Source organism: Rhincodon typus, chromosome 17 (genome assembly GCF_021869965.1).
Source record: "Rhincodon typus isolate 14 chromosome 17, sRhiTyp1.1, whole genome shotgun sequence".
NCBI classification, from domain to species: Eukaryota; Metazoa; Chordata; class Chondrichthyes; order Orectolobiformes; family Rhincodontidae; genus Rhincodon; species Rhincodon typus.
In genome coordinates, this window is record NC_063348.1 from 35,572,372 (window position 1) to 35,592,009 (window position 19,638).

The 19,638-nt window shown below is 42.0% G+C and overlaps 1 protein-coding gene across 5 annotated transcripts in view; it reads left to right on the top strand.

The window, feature by feature from the left end:
* mical2a (microtubule associated monooxygenase, calponin and LIM domain containing 2a) overlaps positions 1-19,638 on the top strand; it is a 216,588-nt gene that overhangs the window by 23,433 nt on the left and 173,517 nt on the right. For all 5 annotated transcript variants that reach the window (XR_007263958.1, XM_048606984.1, XM_048606981.1 and 2 more), the window contains exons 3-4: positions 14,982-15,189; positions 15,863-15,979. Coding sequence is in view for 4 of the 5 variants with exons in the window: in XM_048606984.1 (XP_048462941.1) it covers positions 14,982-15,189; positions 15,863-15,979 (325 nt within the window). In the remaining variant the exon portion in view is untranslated. The remainder of the gene's footprint in view (positions 1-14,981; positions 15,190-15,862; positions 15,980-19,638) is intronic.

Consider the following 19,638-nt stretch of genomic DNA (forward strand, 5'->3'; position numbering starts at 1 on the left):
TTCAGAAGAAGAGTCTAGGCCCGAAACGTCAGCCTTCCTGCTCCTCTGATGCTGCTTGGCCTGCTGTGTTCATCCAGCTCTACACCTTGTTATCTCAGTATAATCATTCCACCTATTATCAGTGCAGGGGACCCACCAGTCTCATGCTTTCTTGGAATTAATGTCTTTAGGTGACTGTCCCAAATTTCTTTGACTGGTTTAAAAAAAAAACCTTTGTCGAACTGGCCCACATCCTTCTGTCTCTGTTTTAAAATCCAAGTTTCAAAATAAATATATATATAATAACACACATTGGATATATATTTATAGTACACTTTATGTCACAATATGAGCACAGAAGATGTTGGCATATTTGGTGCAGTTGAACTGCAGATGAACTGCCATGAGCCTTTTATAAATATAACCGTGTTGTTTGGAAAGTATAGTCAAAATTCTATTACCGATGGCAGAACAAACTCCACGGATAAAAGGATCATTTTTCTTTTCCCGTGGAAGGTGTATCCCCGCTGCTTGTTCCGTCAGCTGCCCCACCCCAGGAAGATGGGTCCCACTGAGGATGACGATATCAATTTGGAGCCTCGATAGTTCACATGGTACAGTTCCAGTTTTTCTTTCCGGATGGTCATTTGTGAGATTATCCATGATTTCTTTCTTTCAATTTCCTTTTCTTTCTTTGATCACAGAGGTGGTAATCCCACTGTGAGTGAGTCCCTAGCCACTAGGGCAGACTATTTTTGAGGCATTTTTTTTCCAGCCCCTTTCCTACCGGGGATGACAACGAGGATTCAGTGAGGAAGGTTGTTCAGTTACAGATGCTATTGCCCAAGGGTAGTGCTGTCCTACCATGGGTGTCCAACAACCTTCATGATTCTTTCAGCCATTTGCCAATTCTTAATGTTATCAAGGTTCTTAAGGCTCCTAGGTTCAGAACCCTGTCCCCATTATAAATTCTCAATCACCACAGGACCTGGCAAATGAACCCTGATAGAAGCTTTCATGTGACTTTATTTAATGTGGAGACCTTGGGCAGCCATCACTGTCCATATGATCTCGATGGGTTGGTAATCAGGTTTTGGTGGCATGTCAGACCGTGGTGACACCAGCCACCTTTTTTTAAAATTATTTATTCATGGGATGAGGATGTCACTGGCTAGGCCAGCATTTATTGCCTATCCCTAGTTGCCCAGAGGGGAATTTAAAAGTCAACCATGTTGCTTTGGGTCTGGAGTCACATGCAGGCCAGACCAGGTAAGGGTAGCAGTTTCCTTCCCTGAAGGACATCTGTGAGCCAAGTGGGTTTTTCTAACAATTGACAACAGATTCATGGTCATCATTAGATGCTTAATTCCAGATTTTTTGTTTAGAAAGCTGAATTCCAATTTCACCATCTGCCATGGTGAGATTCAAACCCAGGTCTCCAGGATATTACCTAGGTCTCTGGATTGACAGGGTAGTGATAATACCACTCAGCCATCGCCTCCCCTCCAGCCTAGCTGCTGTTGGGATCGACAGTTTGTCTTTGCCTGTTAGGCCATTGAGAACCTTTTGGACTATACTTTGTCTGGTTCCTCTTACTCTGACCAGCCGCCATGGCTGACCCTACAAGGAGCTCCCAACAGTGTTGCTCAAGAAGTGGTTGGAGACCACAAACCTCTCAACCATGTCAAGGTAACAGTCCATAGAGAAAGTGCAGCCTTCATAAGGACACAACTATGTGGATGGGAGCTCAACTCGTGATTTCATATAACGTAAGTTTGTGAACAGTCAAATTTAGTGGCTCGGGGACAGAGTTTGTGGTCGGGGTCAATCACTTTTCTCTTTGTCAACTCTTGGATGTTGGACATGTACATGGGTACTGTCAGGTAAAAAAGAATTGGTATCCACAGATTATTTACCCAAAGGGCGATCGACTTGGAATACACACAAGATGGGGCAATCGGGGTGAAACCTCTGGAATGATTTAAGTAACAGTTTAGGTGCTGCAAGAGAAAAGAACATGTGATTCTGGACTGATCATTCTGCGTATTTATGGCTATCTTGTGATACTGTTAAAGAAACAGACTGGGTGAATGGTTATTTCGAACCCGTCAGGAGTTGCCTGAAGGATATTTAAATGCAAGTAAACTTTTAAACTCTATGAATAACATGTTTTTAATTTTTTGTAGCTGTAGTGAATGTTTTTCATCTCGATGTGTTTGGAGACTGATGCTGCCCTACAACACACACCTCATGACGGGGCAGACACAGTACAATTGCTCACTAGACCATCACTTAAAGGAAAACAACTTTGTTACAGGGCGAGAGATAGTAAGAACTGCAGATGCTGGAGTCTGAGACAACACAGTGTGGAGCTGGAGGAACACAGCAGGCCAGGCAGCATCAGAGGAGCAGGAAAGTTGATGTTTCGGGTTGGGACCCTTCTTCAGGCTCCCGACCTAAAACGTCAGCTTTCCTGCTCCTCTGATGCTGCCTGGCCTGCTGTGTTCCTCCAGCTCCACACTTTGTTATCTCTTATTTGTTACAGGGCGCATATTTACATTGAACAAAGAGAATGGAGAGGGGAAGGGTTTGAAGGCACTGTCAGGAAGTAGAGTTTTCAATAGCTTTTAGAAAGCAGCAAAAGATCGAGTTCGAGGGAAAACAGAAATTGCTGGAAAACCTCAGCAGGTCTGGCAGCATCTGTTGAGAGAGATCAGAGTTAACGTTTTGGGTCCAGTGACCCTTCCTCAGAACTGATTGATTGTGACTAGGAAATGTTTGGTTTTTATGCAGAAAATAGGGTGGGGGGAGAGGGTAAGCAGTGAACAATAGGTGGAGATAGTGCCCAAAGACAGAGAAAAACAGTTGGACAGACAAAGGAGTGGATAATGATCAGGCTAGGAGGATGAATAGCTACTGGTGGGGACAATTAGTGGCTAACAATGAGATATGTGTAATAGCAGACTATGTGATAACAAGGCCTGGTGTGTGGAGCGGGGATAAGGACAAGGGAGAAGGTGCCTCATGTTGTTGAACTCCATATTGAGTCCAGAAGGCTGTTGGGTTCCCAGGTGGAAAAAGAGGTGCTGTTCTTCCAGCTTGCGCTGAGCTTCACTGGAGAACTGTAGCCAGCCTGAGATCACCTGAGGCCACCATCTCAGGTGATTCCACAGATGCTGCCAGACCTAATGAGCTTTTCCAGCAATTTCTGTTTTTTGTTTCTCATTCCCAGCATCTGCAATTCTTTCATTTTTTAAGAGGGATTTTGGAAAAGAATTGAATGGAGCAAAGACATATGGTTGAGTGCATAGTTAGGCACAAACGCAGTCTCCTCATTAGCAATGTGCGCAAGAGCTGGAAGTTACATTGAACTTGAGAAAACCATTAAATCAGCTTTAGCTGAAGAATTGCATCCAGTTCTGGTGCCATGCTTTCGGAAAAATGTGATGACTTTGGAGAAAGTGCAGAAGAGATTCATAAGAGTGGCTTTGGGATTAAGGAACTTCAATCCCGACGATAGATTGGAAAAATTAAGGCTTTTATTTTGGAGAAAAGGCTGAAGGACAATTTGAAAGAGACATTCAAAATCATAAGGGGTTTAGGCAGAGTAGAAATGGAGAAACTGTTCCCACATGAGTCCCTGGGGCCTAATGGCCTGCACCCTAGGACATTGAAGGAAGTGGCAGCAGAGATATTCAATACATTAGCTATGATATTCCAAAATTCCTTGGATTCTGGAAAGTTGCAAGTGACAACCTTATTCTATAAAGGAGGTAGGCATAAAATGGGAAACTATAGACAAGTTAGTGTGATCCCTGTAGTGGGTAAGTTGCTGGAGCCAATCATAAAGGTGGAGATAGCTGAACATTTGGAGCAACGAAGCTCAATTCACCAGTGCCAGCATCGTTTCATGAGGGGCAAGTCGTGCTTGGCAAACTTTCTGGAGCTCTTTGAGGACATAACCAGCAAGGTGGATAATGGGGATCCAGTGGATATGGTGTCTCTGACAGAAGGCATCTGACAAGATGTCATATAAAAAACTGATCCAGAAGGTTAAATCCTGGGGAGGTTAGGGGTCAAGTATTGACTTAGAGGATTGGCAGAGAATCAGGATAAATGTGTCCTTCTCTGGATGGCAAACTGTAACTAGTGGGGTGCAGCAGGGTTCAGTTCTCAACCTGAACTGTTTATAACTGTATCTATATAAATGATCTGCAAGCAGGGACAGAGGGTAATAGCAAAATTCACGGATGACACTAAAATAGGTGGGAAAGCAGGCTGTGATGAGGAGATAGAGTTTACAGATGAATATTGAAAAGGCTAAGAGAATGACCCAGAGTCTGGCAGATGGAGTTTAATGTGGATAAATGCGAGGTTGTCCATTTTGGCTGGAAAAAATAAAAGGGCGAATTATTTTTTAAATGGGAAGTAGATTCAAAGTGCATCAGTGCAGAGGGATCTGGGTATCCTTGTGCATGAATCGCAGAAGGTGGGTATGCAGGTGCAGCATATAATAAAAAAGGCAAATAGAACATTGGTATTTATTACAAAAGGACTGGGTTATAAAAGTAAAGAAGCATTGTTACAATTATATAAGGCATTGGTGAGATCAGACCTGGAATGTTGTGTCCAATTTTGGTGTCCTTACTTGAGGAAGGATACGGGGGCACTAGAGGCAGATCACATGGGAATCCACAAGGTTGATTTCAGGGATGAAAGGGCTGTCGTACGAAGAGGAGTTGTATACAATGGGCTGATACTCGATGGAGTTCAAAGGAATGAGGGGGGATTCTGATTGAGGTGTGTAAAATGCTAAAAGGGATTGATAAGGTGGACGTTGAACAGATGTTCCTCCTTGTAGGATAGTCTCAAACAGAAGGCACAGATACAGAGTGAGAGGAGGTAGGTTCAAAACTGAGATGAGAAGAAACTACTTCTGTCTGAGGAAGGGTCACCGGACCCGAGACGTTAACTCTGATTTATTTTTCTACACAGATGCTGCTGGACCTGCTGAGCTTTTCCAGCAACTTCTGTGTTATTTCTGTCAAGAGTTGTGAATCTGTGGAGCTTTCTGCCCTCAGAGGGCATTGGAAGCAGAATCAATCAACAGATTCAAGAAAGAAATAGGTATGTTTCAGAAGACAAACAGGATAAAGGGCTTTGGGGAGAAATCAGGAAAGTGGAGTTGAGACCAGGATAAGATCAGCCATGATCATGTTAAATGGTGGAGCAAGCTCGAAGGGCTGAATTACCTACTCCCGCTCCTAATTCACACGTTCCTGCATAAAAGGATCGAGAATGAGGAGACATGTATTTAAAGTAATTGGTAAAAGAATCAAAAGTGACATGAGCAAAAAGAAATATATTAATGCAGCAAGTTGTTAAGATTTGGAATGACTGACCAAGATGGAAGTTGGGAAACTGAAGTATTCAAAGGAAATTATTTAAAAAAGAAGAATGTGTAGGCATACAGGGAGAAGGTGGGGGTACAGATTAAGTAAAAAGCTCATTTGGAGAGCTGCTATAGATAAAAGGACTGAATGGTCCACTTCTGTGCTTTGATAGTTCTGCTGTGAATAGCAGAACTTCAGAGAAAACACCTCCTCCTTCAGTTGTGAGAAACAGAAAGTGTTGGCGAAACTCAGCAGGTCTGGCAGTATCTATGAAGAGAGAAACAGGATTAATGTTTCAAGTCAAACATGACTGTTCAATTCTGAAGAAGAATCATCAGACTTAAAACAATAACACTGTTTCTGTCTTTACAGATGCTGTTAGACCTGTTGAGTTTCTCAGGCATGTTCTGTTTTTATTTCAGATTAAGCATCTGCAGTACTTTCCTTTTATCCTGCTTTAATTATACGGAGTGATGAGAGAAGCCATTCTTCTTCGAACAGGGAAGGTTAAGAGGAGATTTAATTGAAGTGTTTGAAGTCATGAAGGGTTTTGATATAGTAAAAAAGAAACTGTTTCAACTGGCAGGTGGATTGGAGACTAGAGGATAGTTTGAAGATAATTAACAAAAACCAGAATGGGAGAGGAGGAGAAATCTTGTACGCAATGAGTGATGTGAAATGCTCTGCTTGAAGGGATGGTAGAGGAAGATTCAGTTTTCACTTTTCAAAGGGCTGAGTGATCTTCAGCAGTGTTGTAAAATTCTATCATTCTCTGCCATTCGATATTTCCATTTCGAGATCAGTTACTTTTGGATGTATTTTTATTTTATTTGAGTTAACTGGTCAGTTTTGCAATGCATTTAGTGCTGAGTGTGTTATGAAAGATCCTCTCCACCAATAAGAGTGGGAAACCTTGAAGCCTGTCTGACTAGGCCGAATTTGAACCAATTTTTTAAAAAAAGTCAGTTTTCCCCAGCCATCTAGTGATTTTCTTTAAAAGACATGCTACTCAGCAGATGGTATTTGTATTTGTTTTTTGTCAATGCATTTTAAATTTTGTGGGTACATTTGTTTTGAAAAATAATTATCCATCTGTGTAATTTTAATTCTGTAATTTCAATGGAAGTTGAGTAGGATGTCTCATGGGTTCCTGAATTTCTTTTGTATGTGGAGATAATGACTACAGGAAATTTATGAGGTTTGTGGGAGATTTATTTGGCATAGTAGGAGGTAGTATTGAATTTCAGTTTCTGAATGAAAGCCGGAAGTCTACCTCTGAACACAAGTTGATTTAGTACTGGGACCACTTTTCAAACATCAGTTCTGAAGAGGAGGGCATTGTTGGCCAGGATGATATTTATTGTCCACCTCTTGTTGATGTGAGGGGATGATGGTGCGGTTTCTTGTTGAGCAGTCATTCTGTGTTCTGCTTTGATACAACTGTGGGGCTTACTCAGGCCTGGCATTTAAGAATCAAACACTTACGACATGGGACTGTTCCATACCAAAGGTGTTTGACTCTGAAATGCCATTCAAGTTGCGTCAATCCGAATTTGTGGTCACTTCTACTGAACAAAATGTTTTATGCCCAGATTTTTAAATCTGACTTCAAATTTTGAGATTATCAGAGTGGGATTTGAACCTGTTCATTGGATTCAAGATCCAGGTCAAGGTCCAGCAATTACACCAAGGATACTTCAGAGCAGTTGCAATGGAGCACTGCAATGTCAGCTGGAGGTGATGGCAAAATTTGCTTCTCTTGCAACTTGTAACCACCATTGTCTGTTTTAAGACAAAGATGCAGTTCTGTTAGGACCAAGTTATTACAGGATGAAAGCACTGTTTCCCAAAGGACAGAAACCTTAACAGGAGCAGAAAGTCTTTCTATCAGTGAGGAGTAAGAATGAGTTACATGTTAACATTTAAACCGTTGCTGGGTGTAGCCAGGAGCCATGCTACAAAACAAGTGGAAACTATTTGCTGTGGGCACTGGGAAATCTCCCAAGCAAAACCAGCAATTGCTAAATTTGTAAAAGATTGCAAAGATTTATGAGCTTTGATGTTCCAGTATTTTCTTTTTTTGTAGCAAATATTCACTTGAGAACATTCCTGTCTGACCCATGAATAACTTTGCAGCTACATGGCGCTTGCAAATCTTTTAAATGATTCATTCACCATTCTGAATTAAGAAATCAAACAGATAAATTGGGATTATTTTCTAATTAATCGACACTAGTCAGGGCACCTCACAGTAAACCCTACATCTTTCTAAGTGTTCCCTTCCTTATTGTAATGATTAAAATGATTAATTATTTGAATGCTTTGTTCATTTACTAACTATATGGCTCACATAATATTACAAGCTATTTTTACAGCACAGAAACCAGATCATTCAGCAGGACTGCTGTGTGCCAGTGTGTCTGTACCACAGCACCTCCCAACACCTCTCTTCATCTTACCTTATCAACATTTCCATTCTGTTTATCCAGTATCCCCTTAAATGTATCTATGGTTTTCACTTTGGCCCTCCCTGCAGTATTGATTTCCACATTCTAACCTCTTCCTGGGTAAGGAAGATTCTTCCGAATTCTCTATTGAGCTAATTCGTGAATGTTTCGTATTGCTGGCTGCTACAAATTGAATCAACCTTCCCACTAAGCAGTAAGGGAGTGGCTCATTTTTACCCCAATAGATGGCATTGTTGGTTGTTATATGTTTTCTGACTCTGACAAGCTATGAAATCAATGCGTTGCACAGTGCAACTCAGTTTGAATAAGAGTAAAATATTGTGGATACTAAATCCGAAACAAATACAGAAAATGCTGGAAAATCTTAGCGAGTCTGACACCTTCGGTGGGGGCGAGAAAGCGAGTTACCGTTTCGAGTCCAATATGTCCTCTTCAAAACGAAGAGTCATACCAGACTTGAAACGCTAACTCTGTTTCTCTCTTCGCAGATGCTGTCAGATCTGAGGGGTTTCTCCAGCATTTTCTGTTTTTATTTTCAAGTTTTGATGTGGGTTTTGTGCTGCAACCATAGCCCTAATCTTGCGTGGCACTGACATTGCAGTGATAACATGACTCATTCTGCAGTCTGAAGCATAGTTGTGATATTGAATGACTAACCTGGCTTGTCCCTTTTAAGGTCAAAACCGAGGTATCCGCACCAAGAAAATTATCTGAATAAGTCCAGAGGTTATTTTAGGGACTAACTACTGTTCCTATTAAAAGTTTCTTTGTAGAGTCGTATAACACGCAAACAGACCCTTTAGTCCAAATCATCCATGCCGTTACCTCAATTTCTACTTTTCACTCCTGCTTGGAAGGTCTTCAGGTTATCTCTAGATCACAAAAAAAACAAAGTTCAGCAAGATGACCACTAGATTTCATTCCCCGTTTTCGTCAACTACTTTTTTTTCTCAAGAAATATTGTTCCATGGTTGTTTTGTTGGTGTTTTAGAATACTGTCTGAGGTGTGTCCATTATAACTTTCATATAAGTATTAACGGGAGCCACACTTTGCAAAGGGTGCCATGGCTTTGAAGAACCTGACTAGAATGGTTCCAGAGATGAGGAACTTGAACTGTATGGAGAGACCAGAGAAGCTGGGATTGGAGAATGCTAAGAGAAAATTTACTGGAGGCGTTCAAACTCGGGAACTGTTCAGATTGGGATAGTAAAGAGAAACTCTTTTCACTAACTGAGGGATTAGTGACCCAAAGATGTACATTTAAAATAGTAGCCAATAGGACCATAAGGAAGATGAGAGCCTGCTTTATGAAAAGAGTTATGGTCTAGAATGCAGTACCTGTAGGGGCAGTGGAAAGTAACTGTCAAAAGAAATTGGATAAATGAAGGGGGGGATGGGACAAGTAATGTCTTTTTTTTCAAAACGCTGAAACAACCAGGATGGACTTACAGCCGCCTCTGTTGTTTCATTTCATGAAGGCCATTCAAGGGGAGCCTTGATGGCCTGGTGGTATTATTGCTGGACTGTTAATCCAGAGACACAGGTAATGATTTAGGCACCTGGGTTTGAATCCCGCCATGGCAGATGATGGAATTTGAATTAAAAGAAAAATCTGGAATTTAGAGTCTAATGATGACCATGAATCCATTGTCAATTTTTGGGAAGGCGCATCTGGTTCACTCATGTCCCTTAGGGAAGGAATCTGCCATCCTTACATGGTCTGGCCTACATGTGACTCCAAATCCACAGCAACATGGTTGACTCTTAACTGCCCTCTGTGTAAATAGGGATGGGCAATTAATGCTGGCCTAGCTAGTGATGCCCACATCACGTGAATGAATAAAAATAATTCCTTTCCACATTAGTTCATTTAATCTAAATCTGGAGGAATGATGGTAGTCTGAGCAATGCTCTGTGCTGGGTTGACTTCTCCATTTCAGTCAGCAAAACTCAACCTTGAAATCACTGTGCACTCTGAGGAACTGTAGCCTTGTGATGTGAATGTGGACAAATAGGACCAATTTCTTCAGGGTTACATAGAATTGAATGGAATACACAACACAAACATTTAGTCATTTGGTCCATCTGCTCCTTGCAGTGATTGTGCTCCATGTGAGTTTCCTTCTACTTCCTCTGTCACATTATATCGCCATATCCTTTGCCTCATTTCTCCCCCAGGGAATTATCTGTCTTCTCCTTAATGCAGGATAAATGGTAAGCATTCCATATTAGACTCTTCTATTATCCATTTCTCAGTTAACAGTGCCAGCCACTCAACCAGAGTGCCAAGTTGTAGAAATAATGACACTGTCACTCTGTTTAATCTTCTCGTGAATCCTCCCTTTGCTTCACACTACTTTGCTATGCTAAGAAAGAGTATGAAAAGATAGAAACAAAAAATAGTTTGATTTGGAGACTAGTGATGTCTATCCATGAATGATAGGCACCAGTTAAGTAAAAGGAAAATTTGATCTCAACTGGAGAAAGCTTTGAATCGAAGAGAGCACCAAGAAATAGTTGCTGCAAGTTTCATAAAACAAGTTGATTTAAAGGATAAGGAAGGCTCTTCCTTTGGGAGTTCATTTTCTTTAGAATGGAACAGCAAGCAAATAATAATTTTCAGTGCAAAATATTTCCGCATACTGTGGCCAGCACTGATTAGTTTTCCTGCTACCTAAAGCTGGGAACAGGAACAGGCCAATAAAAACAGGATGATCAATTATTCACTTCCTGTGGAGTTTGCTGTAAAGATGATGTCACTAAGCTCCTAGCAAACTCTCTCATTTTAAAACATGCCCCACAGAAACAAGAATACTTACAATCGTTCCATTTGAGTAGAGACCTAAAGTTCTCCAGTACTCGAACTTGTCAGTTCCCAATCTGTAACCTGCTGTCTGCAATTGGTTATAGAACATTGCCATTGCTGCCTTCCCAGGCAGATTAGAGATGGGCAATAAATGCAGGCCTTACCCACATCCTGAAAAATGGACTTTTTTCACAGTTATCTCTCAGCAAGCATTAATCTAATGTGGACAGCTGTGCCTTGGTGGTTTAGAATCCAATGATGCCAAGCATGCTGGCATCTCCATGACGAGTGTTAGATACCATCAGAACCACAGAACGTTCTAAAATCAGCTGAAGCAATACGATGGCATGAAAAAGCAGTAAACGTGACAGAAAAGAGGAAATTATGTCAAATTACTCTAATGAACTCAATGAAACAGAGTTTGATGACCGTCGTTTGTTGTGTATCCCTAACTGTCCTTGAGAAGCTGATGGTGAAGAAGAAGAAGATTAACCCCAGCAGAATTTGCATCTCACTAGGGTGTTTGTTTAGCTCAGTAGGTAGCAATCCAGCCTATGGGTTAGTAGGTTCTTGGTTCAAACCTCACCCCCAACATATGAGCAGAAAATCAAAGTTAACATTCTTGAGCAGTACCAAAGAGGTGTGTTGTGAGACATTAAACTAAAGCCAGTCTGCCCTCTTAACTAGACATGACTGACTCCTGACACATGTTGAACAAAAAGCAGGAAGATCTCTCCAGTTCATAGGTTAATGTTCATCCCTCACCTAACCTGTTAAAATCAGGCAGTCTGTTTTTTCTGTCACGTTTCCTGCTTTACAGCAGTGACTTCACTTCAAAAGTAACGTGAGGCGATGAAAGGCACTATAGAAATCAAAATTTTATTCTTTTTAAAAAAAAATGCTGTTTACCTGGCATTTAACCCAAATTCACCCAAAGACTCCAATGGAATAACAATTGCCCTTGCTTAACACTGGAGACTGATTAGACTTCAGAAAATAAGGTTAAAATGTATGAAAAATATACAGTGTACAAGTCTCAATGATCTTTTCAATCAACTTATAAAAAAAACTGAATCAAAAGCATAGCATTAATCAAGTTGCAATCACTAACAAACAGTTTTTAATTTTAGTCTTGGTGTGAGCATCTCTGGCAAAGTGAATATTTAATGCCTAATCCTAACTACCTTTGAGAAAATGGTGTTGGGGTTTCTAATTGAAATAAGCCACTCACCAGATCATTTGGGAGGGGAGTTCAAGACTTTTTGAGCTATCATTTGGAATATTGGTAACAGTAGAAAGGCGATTGGACATTATTTATTCCAATCACACTCTTCTGGAAGGAGTGGAAGGGCTGTGGGTAAAATTACTCAGTTCTTCCTGAGGTTTCAGTGGGAACAAGTGAGAATGGTTTTGGGCTATGATGGGGCGCAGGGAAGAAAGGGGTTGGGAAAGGAGCTATTGTTAAGAATATCACGGTAACTAAAGGTTCTTTAGTGAATGGATTTGAAGCCAGCAAAGCTCTTGGTGAGGTTAACCCTTCATTAAATAATGACTGAAGACTACACTTAGTTACAGCCAGTGAAACTACACCATCTCTATTCATAGTTTCCTCTCTCAAACCGACAGTTTGCCGTCTTTGTAATCAACAGTAGAATTACAGCAGCGAGAATGAGGCTGATTATAAAAGAGTGAGGGGCAGGGAGTGAAAGGCAGAGAGAATGAGAGTGAGTGAGTCAAAATGAGAGAGTGACAGATGGCAAGCTAAAAGCTAGCAGCAAGAATGAGATCGAGAGACAGAGCAAGCAGCCAAACTCAGTTCACTTCATTTGCTTTTGAGCAGGCTGACAATTTAAAACTCATTCAGTAGCAGGCATCTATGGCAGAGTCACTACCTGCAGATTGATGCCTAGATGTAACCTGACCTGCTTTGCCCCTCCTCCACCTCCCATTCCCCCACCTCCATCCCAACCTCCCCCCTTTACCCCTTTTGAATTATGAACTTGACGTCAAACTTCCGATGTGAACCCTTCCACAGCTGAGAGAATGGCATGGCCAGACAGTTAAAGATGAGTTCCAAAGAAAAGTCGTATTGAAACATTAACTTTGCTACTCTGTCCAAAGATGCAGTCTGGCCTGCTGAGTTTCTTCAACAGTTTCTGTTTTTATTTCATATCTCCAGCATCTGCAGTTTTTATTTTAGTTAAAGATGTCAGTTGATTTTGAAAAAAAAATTTAAAATTCAAATGGCATTGACGTGGAATTTTTGTGTGTGTGTGTGTGTGTATGTGTGTGTGTTGGGAGATGTTTATACCATGAGATGCTTTGATAACGTGTCTGAAATCCTGCACGATTATGTCATTTTCTGCTACATTTAATAACTCACCAAAAAAGGCAATAACCCCCCTCCTGCTCACAAGCTGGATATTTGACAATTCCGTATGGTTCTCGATGAATCAGTAATACAGGAATTAAACAGTGCATCATCCACTAATCCTACAATCATGGACCAGCATACCTTCAAATCACTTCATCCTGCTAGAGGAGGAGGCAGAAAACGATATTTGGGAATAAGGATGAGGCGACATTTCTTCAGTCAAAGGGTTGTGAATTTTTAGAATTCCAAAGCACTGTAGATGCTCAGTTGTTGACTATACTCAAAGGAGAAATTCATAGATTTTTGTGAACCATGGGAATTATGGAATATGGGGATACTTCAGATAAGTATACTTAAGATAGAAGAGCAGTAACAATCTTATTGAATTGCAGATTTGGCTCAAAGGTTTAGATAGCCTATTCCTGCTCTTCTTATGAGCAGGAGGAAAGCGGGAAAGGGCATTTGGCTCTACATTTCCTGCTTTGCAGAGATGGAGGTAATTTGAAGGGGAAAAGCAAGGGAAATGTAGCGGACTTGCCTCAGGATGAATCCCTGGCACATTCTTACCTCAGGGAGCCTTTCCCATGGCAGCTGGGAAGAGTTATGTGCCCACTACAGGGCTGCAGGCAGCCAGTTAGGGTAATTGAGGTCCCACCTAGGAGCTAACTTGCAAATAATGATGGTGCAGAGTCAGAGTGGGCCCTCAACGTGTGCGGAGCCCCCCAATTAAGTTAGTGTGGCCTCAATGGTAGGCCGGGGTGCTGTCAGATCTGGAAAGTCTGTGCCCTTCCGCAGGGGTTTCCCTTCCACCCCCTTGGTCTATCAGTGTCAGGCCTCTTCATTTGCTGACAAATATGCCTCCATGTTTCTGCACCCTGATGCTCTCCGACCTGTCTCAGCAACATCCATCCCCCTCAGTAGGACAAGGCCTCTCCTTGGGCATCTATTCCCCTTTATTGGCTGAGGCTCCTGAAAGCTCTTTCTCAGAGATTTGCAGTGGAGCATCCAATGACAGCCACTTCCAGGTTCCTGATCCAGAAAGTTGGGATCACAACCCAATCTGGAAAATCTAATCCTTTGATTCACAGGCATGTCTGACCAAACACCCACCTCCATCCAGATTTCAACAGTCCCAACAACTATGGGGTCCAGATTTAGTGGAAGGAAAGAACTTACATTCACATAACACCTACAAGGCTGTCACAACGCAATTTGGTCAATAAAGTACTTTTGAACTGGAGTCAATGTAGTTGTGTAGGAAATGTGGCAGCCAATTTTGACACCAGTTCCCATAATCAGCAAGTGATAGCAACCAGATGATCGCTCTTTATCATATTGATTGTGGAAGAAGTTTTGTCCAGGACCCTGGGGAAAAATCCTTGCTCTTGCCTGCTTTGTCAGAGGGTCAACACTGACAGTGTGTTGAACTGCAAACTGTCAAAAGAGACTTTGAACCAGAGTCTCACGTGCCCTCTGTGTTGAATGTAAAGGACCCTATAATGCTGTGATGGGGAAGAGTAGGGGAATTCTTCCCAATGTCCTAACCTGTAGTTAATCCCAACCACTGTCACTTAAAAAAAACTGTGCTTTTTGTGGGATGTCCTTGTGTACAAATTGGCTTCTTCAGTTCCTACCTTCCCACAGGACTATATTTCAACAAAGTATTCATTCAGTGTAAGGGATTAAATAAATGCATGTTTGTCATTTTCTTTTATTCCTCTTACCTTCTCTCTTTTTCTTAAACGATCTCTTCTTTCCTCTCCCTTTTTTCCTCTCACCCCCTATTTTTTTCAATCATTCTCTCTTTCTCAATCTCCTTTTGTCACTGCCTCCTTTCTCTCTCTATCTTTCTGTTTACTTCCCACTGTGCTTTTCTCACATAATTTTCTGTGCCTTTTGATTGCAGCCCACCTGCCTTGCTGTTTATTTTTAACTGACGGATCTCTGTTTCTGTTTCTAGTGTTTGGTTATTGGAGCTGGTCCTTGTGGCCTGCGTACCGGCATTGAACTGGCTTTCCTGGGCTGCAAAGTCGTGGTGATAGAGAAGAGGGAGACCTTTGCCAGGAATAATGTCTTGCACTTGTGGCCGTATACCATTCAGGACCTGCGCTCTCTGGCTGCAAAGAAGTTTTATGGCAAATTCTGTGCAGGAGCAATAGATCACATTAGTAAGTACCTTGCAGAACTCTTGCTTGATAACTAACCTCTAGCTCCCAACTTTTGAAGCATTGGAAATGATTTAAAGAGAAGCCATTGGATGATGCAGCACAAGAGGAGTGCATTTCACCTATTACATAGAATCACTGAATCGTTAGTGTGGAAGCAGACTATTCGGCCCATCGAGTCCATGCTGACCCTCGAAAGAGCATGCCACCCCCCGACCTATCCCTGTAACCTTGCATTTCCCAAAGCTAATCCACCTTGCCTGCAAATCCCTGTACATTGTGTGCAATTTAACATGGTCAATCCACCCAACCTGCACGTCTTGGGATTGTGGGAGGAAACCTGAGTATCTGGAGAATGTGTAGAGTTTGCACAGAGCATTGCCTGAGCCTGGAATTGAACTCGTGTCTCTGGTGCTGAGAGGCAACAGTGCTAACCAGTGAGCCACCATGCCATCCAGACATCTCTGGCAGACCTTGCAAAGAACTTTTCGCATAATTCCATCCAGTCTGCTCGATTCCCATAGCCGTCTAATGTTGTACCTGTTTACTTTTCCATTGTTTTAACTAACAGAGTATTAGGAAAATAAATTCATAATCATTTTTCTGATCAAATGATTCTCATCTTGAAGTGTGGGTTTAGTTTTGTATTTTTACAGATTTAATATTTTGCTGATAGGTATTCGGCAGCTACAGCTCATACTCATTAAAGTTGCGTTGTTACTGGGTGTGGAGATCCAAGTGAATGTGGAGTTTGTGCGGTTACTGGAACCCTCCGAGGATCAGGAAACCCCAAGTGAGTTTGTCATTTCTCTTTCTCTCCCACTCGCTCTTTTCTTTCCTCCCCCACCTTTCTCTCATTCCCTCCCTGGTCCCGCAAAACACTAACCATCTCCCTTTCAGCACTGCAAGTGGCAACTAGTATCATAACCCCAGGTCCTTGCATCATATGCTTCCCAGACTTTGCGAGCTACTTAACCATGGCAGGTATCATCATTCATCAGCTGATAGATTTCCACAAGACCCCGTCCTAGTCGGATTGGTCAGGTTGCTCACATGCACTGTAGTAACATTTCCCATGGTCCACGATGCACTGAGGCTAGCCACCAATCCCCTATGGTCAACCTAATTGAATTGCAGTGGCAGCTGTGTCTCAGTTGGTAGCCTATTTGCCTCTCAATCGTTAGATTGTGGGTTTAAGTCCTACTCCAGATTCTTCAGTACTAATGTCGAAGCTGACTCTCCCGTGAGATACTGAGAAAGCACTGCTCTGATGGTGATCTGGTTTTTGGTACCCTCATCTGCCTGCTTGAGTGGATGTAAAAGATCTCATGGTATTGTTTCAAAGAAGTTATCTTTGGCCCATATAGCCCAGTCCATCACACAAACCGGTCTCCCATCTATTGAATTCATCTATACTTCCTACTGCATTGGGAAAGCAACCAACATAATCAAAAAATTCCTCCTGCCCTGGTTATACTCTCTTCTGTCGGGAAAAAGATATATAAGTTTGGATACATGTACAAACAGATTCAAGAACAGCTTTTTCCCTGTTGTTATCAGACTTTTGAATGGATCCCTTTAATGTTAACATTGATCTCTCTCTGCACCTTCTCAGCAGCTGTAACATTGTATCCTGTACTCTGTTCTGTTACCCTGATGCACTTTGTACATGATCTGCCATAAATGATGTAAGACAACACTTTTCACTGACCCTTGGTCAATGTGACAGTAATAAGTCAAATCAAGTCAAAACAGCAAATTAGCTGGCCATTATCTCATTACTGTTGTCACTGCTGTGTGCAAGTTGGCATGTTTCCTACATTACAACAGTTGGCTATGCATCAGAAGTCGATCTTGAGATATCAGGGTTTAGAAATGTGTTTTTTTTTTGATTACCTTGCAGACCCAGAGATCAAAGTTAGCTATCGAAGTATGGGAGAATTAACGGCCTTACCTTGTCTCTAAATGTTGCAGTTTTAACATGCTGCTCTTCAAATATGTGAACTTAGAATCATAGAATCTTACATTGCAAGAGGAGGCCATTTGGCCCATCATGACTCTACTAGTTTTTTGAAAGAGCGATAAAATTAGACCAATTATTTCCCTTCTGAATATTTATCCAATTCTTTTTTGAAAGTTATTATCGAATCTGTTTCCATTGCACTTGCAGGGAACACATTCTAGCTATTAACAACCGGCAGCATTAATGAATACTTTTCATTCTCTCCCAGTTTTTTTTTTGCCAATTGCAAAGTTCTCTTCAATTTGGACTTCAGTCATTCACTACTCATGATGGAAAATATTATTAGACTCTATGGGGTTACCAACATAATGTGAGGACCATGAAAAATGATGATGTGGTTCTCTGGCTGTCAATCCTGTATATTCTCCAAATCCTGCCAAGGTCAGATTGCCAATATCGCCACCCATGCAGTGCTAAACGATTTGAAGAATAAGAAATAATAAGGTTAACTTGCCTTCCTCAAAAATCTGATACTAAGTATACTTGATCATCTAGTTGAAGACTTGGTTAGTCAGATGACCTCTGGTTTCAGGGTTATCCCAAGCAAGGCTACTGCCTTAACAGTGACTGACACATTCAGCTCCTGTTTTAATTACATCAGGTCCCAGAGTCTTTGGTGTTTAATAGCAGCAACGATTGTGTTTCCAATATAAATAAGTGATCCAATGTGCTAAATAAATAAATGCAAAAACATCGAGTCAGAGGAGGGATTTACAGCACAGGAAACCTATGTTTTGTTAAAATGATTCCCGAAACATGGGCCTAACAGACAAAGCAGACGTTTGTTTATTGTCCATCCCTAGTCTTCCTGCAACTGTGAGCTGCCACTCTGAATTGCTGATTAAGGATTTAATACACTGAGTGTCTTTCCAGGGAAGTTTTATTTTTAAATTTCAAAAATATACTTTATTTATAAAAAATATCTTTATATACGTAGTAACTGGAGCAGCTCGTTTCTGTACAGTAGCATGTGAAGAAACAAACAAACATTGGAGTTTGACTCTATCCAACAAACAAACCAAAGGCATTTCTTACTTGTGTAAGATACTATTTACATACACTTGAGGCACTGGAGGGCCCAATAACTGAACAGACTCCCATTTAACTTTGGCAGAAAGACCTTGGTGCTGTGGGGAAAGACCACTGTCTTTGGTGGAAGCTGCCCCAAGCTGTAGTGCATCCCTCGGTACCTTTTCCAGGATCTTGGAATGTGCCAGTCTGCAACACGCGGTTGGGGGTCAACTCCTTGCTCTGGAAGACCAACAAGTTTCGGGCTGACCAAAGAGCACCTTTCACCAGTCAATGTTTGTCTCGGTGTGTGCCCCGGGGAACACCCTGTAGAGCACAGAGTCCTGCGCATGGAGCTGCTTCGGATGAACATTGACAAAACCCACTGCACCTTTCTCCAGACTTCCTTTGCAAAGGCAGGCACATGCCAGAAGGATATGTGTGACAGTCTCTACCCGAACACAGTCACCTCAAGGGCAGCGTGCAGTGGTGCAGACTGACTGGGCGTAAAAGAAGGATCTCACAGGTCGTGCCCTTCTCACCACCAGCCAAGCGATGTCTTGGTGCTTGTTGGAAAGTTCTCGTGATGAGACATCCTGCCAAATGACTTTGACAGTCTGCTCAGGGAAACATGTGACAGGATCCACCTTCTCCTTTTCCTGTAGGGTCTCAAGGACATTACATCCTGACGACATCCTGATGGCCTTGTGGTTAAAGGTGCTTCTCTTTGCAAATTTCTCCACGAAGGACAGGTGATACAGAACGGTCCAACTATTTGGGACATTTAATGGCAAAGAGGCTAGTTCCATCCTAAGCAACACCAGGCAGGGACAGGTAGAAACTCAGTACATAGTGACAGTTGGTGTTTGCGTCCTGAGGGTCTAAGCACAGTTTGACGCAGCCACACGCGCCATGTACAACAACAGAGAGGAAATGGAGAGCGAGTAGCGCTCTCAAAAGCCCAATTTTTGCCTCACTTTGGCAATGTGTTCCTCCCAAGATTTTGTGCATGCCCTGGCCCCTCCAAACCATATTCCCAGCTCCTTCAGGTAGTCTGTCCTGATTGTGAAGCAGATAAAGGATCAGTCAGCCCAGTTCCCAAAGAACAGGGCCTTGCTCTTGCATCATTTTACCTTGGCTCCCGAGGCCAGTTCGAACTGGTCACAGATGCTCGTGAGTCTGTGCACTGACTGCGGATCTGAACACAAAATGGCGACATCATCCATGTACGGGGAGGCTTTGACCTGCAGGCCTCCACTGCCTGGAATAGTCACCTCTCTCAGACTCACATCCTTCCTGATGGACTCAGCAAAGTGCTCCATACAATACACAAACAAAGGGTGTGATGGAGATGACTGGTTTCCTTTTGTAAAAGGCCACAATTGAATCACTTGGGTTTTGATGACGATCTGACAGCTTCA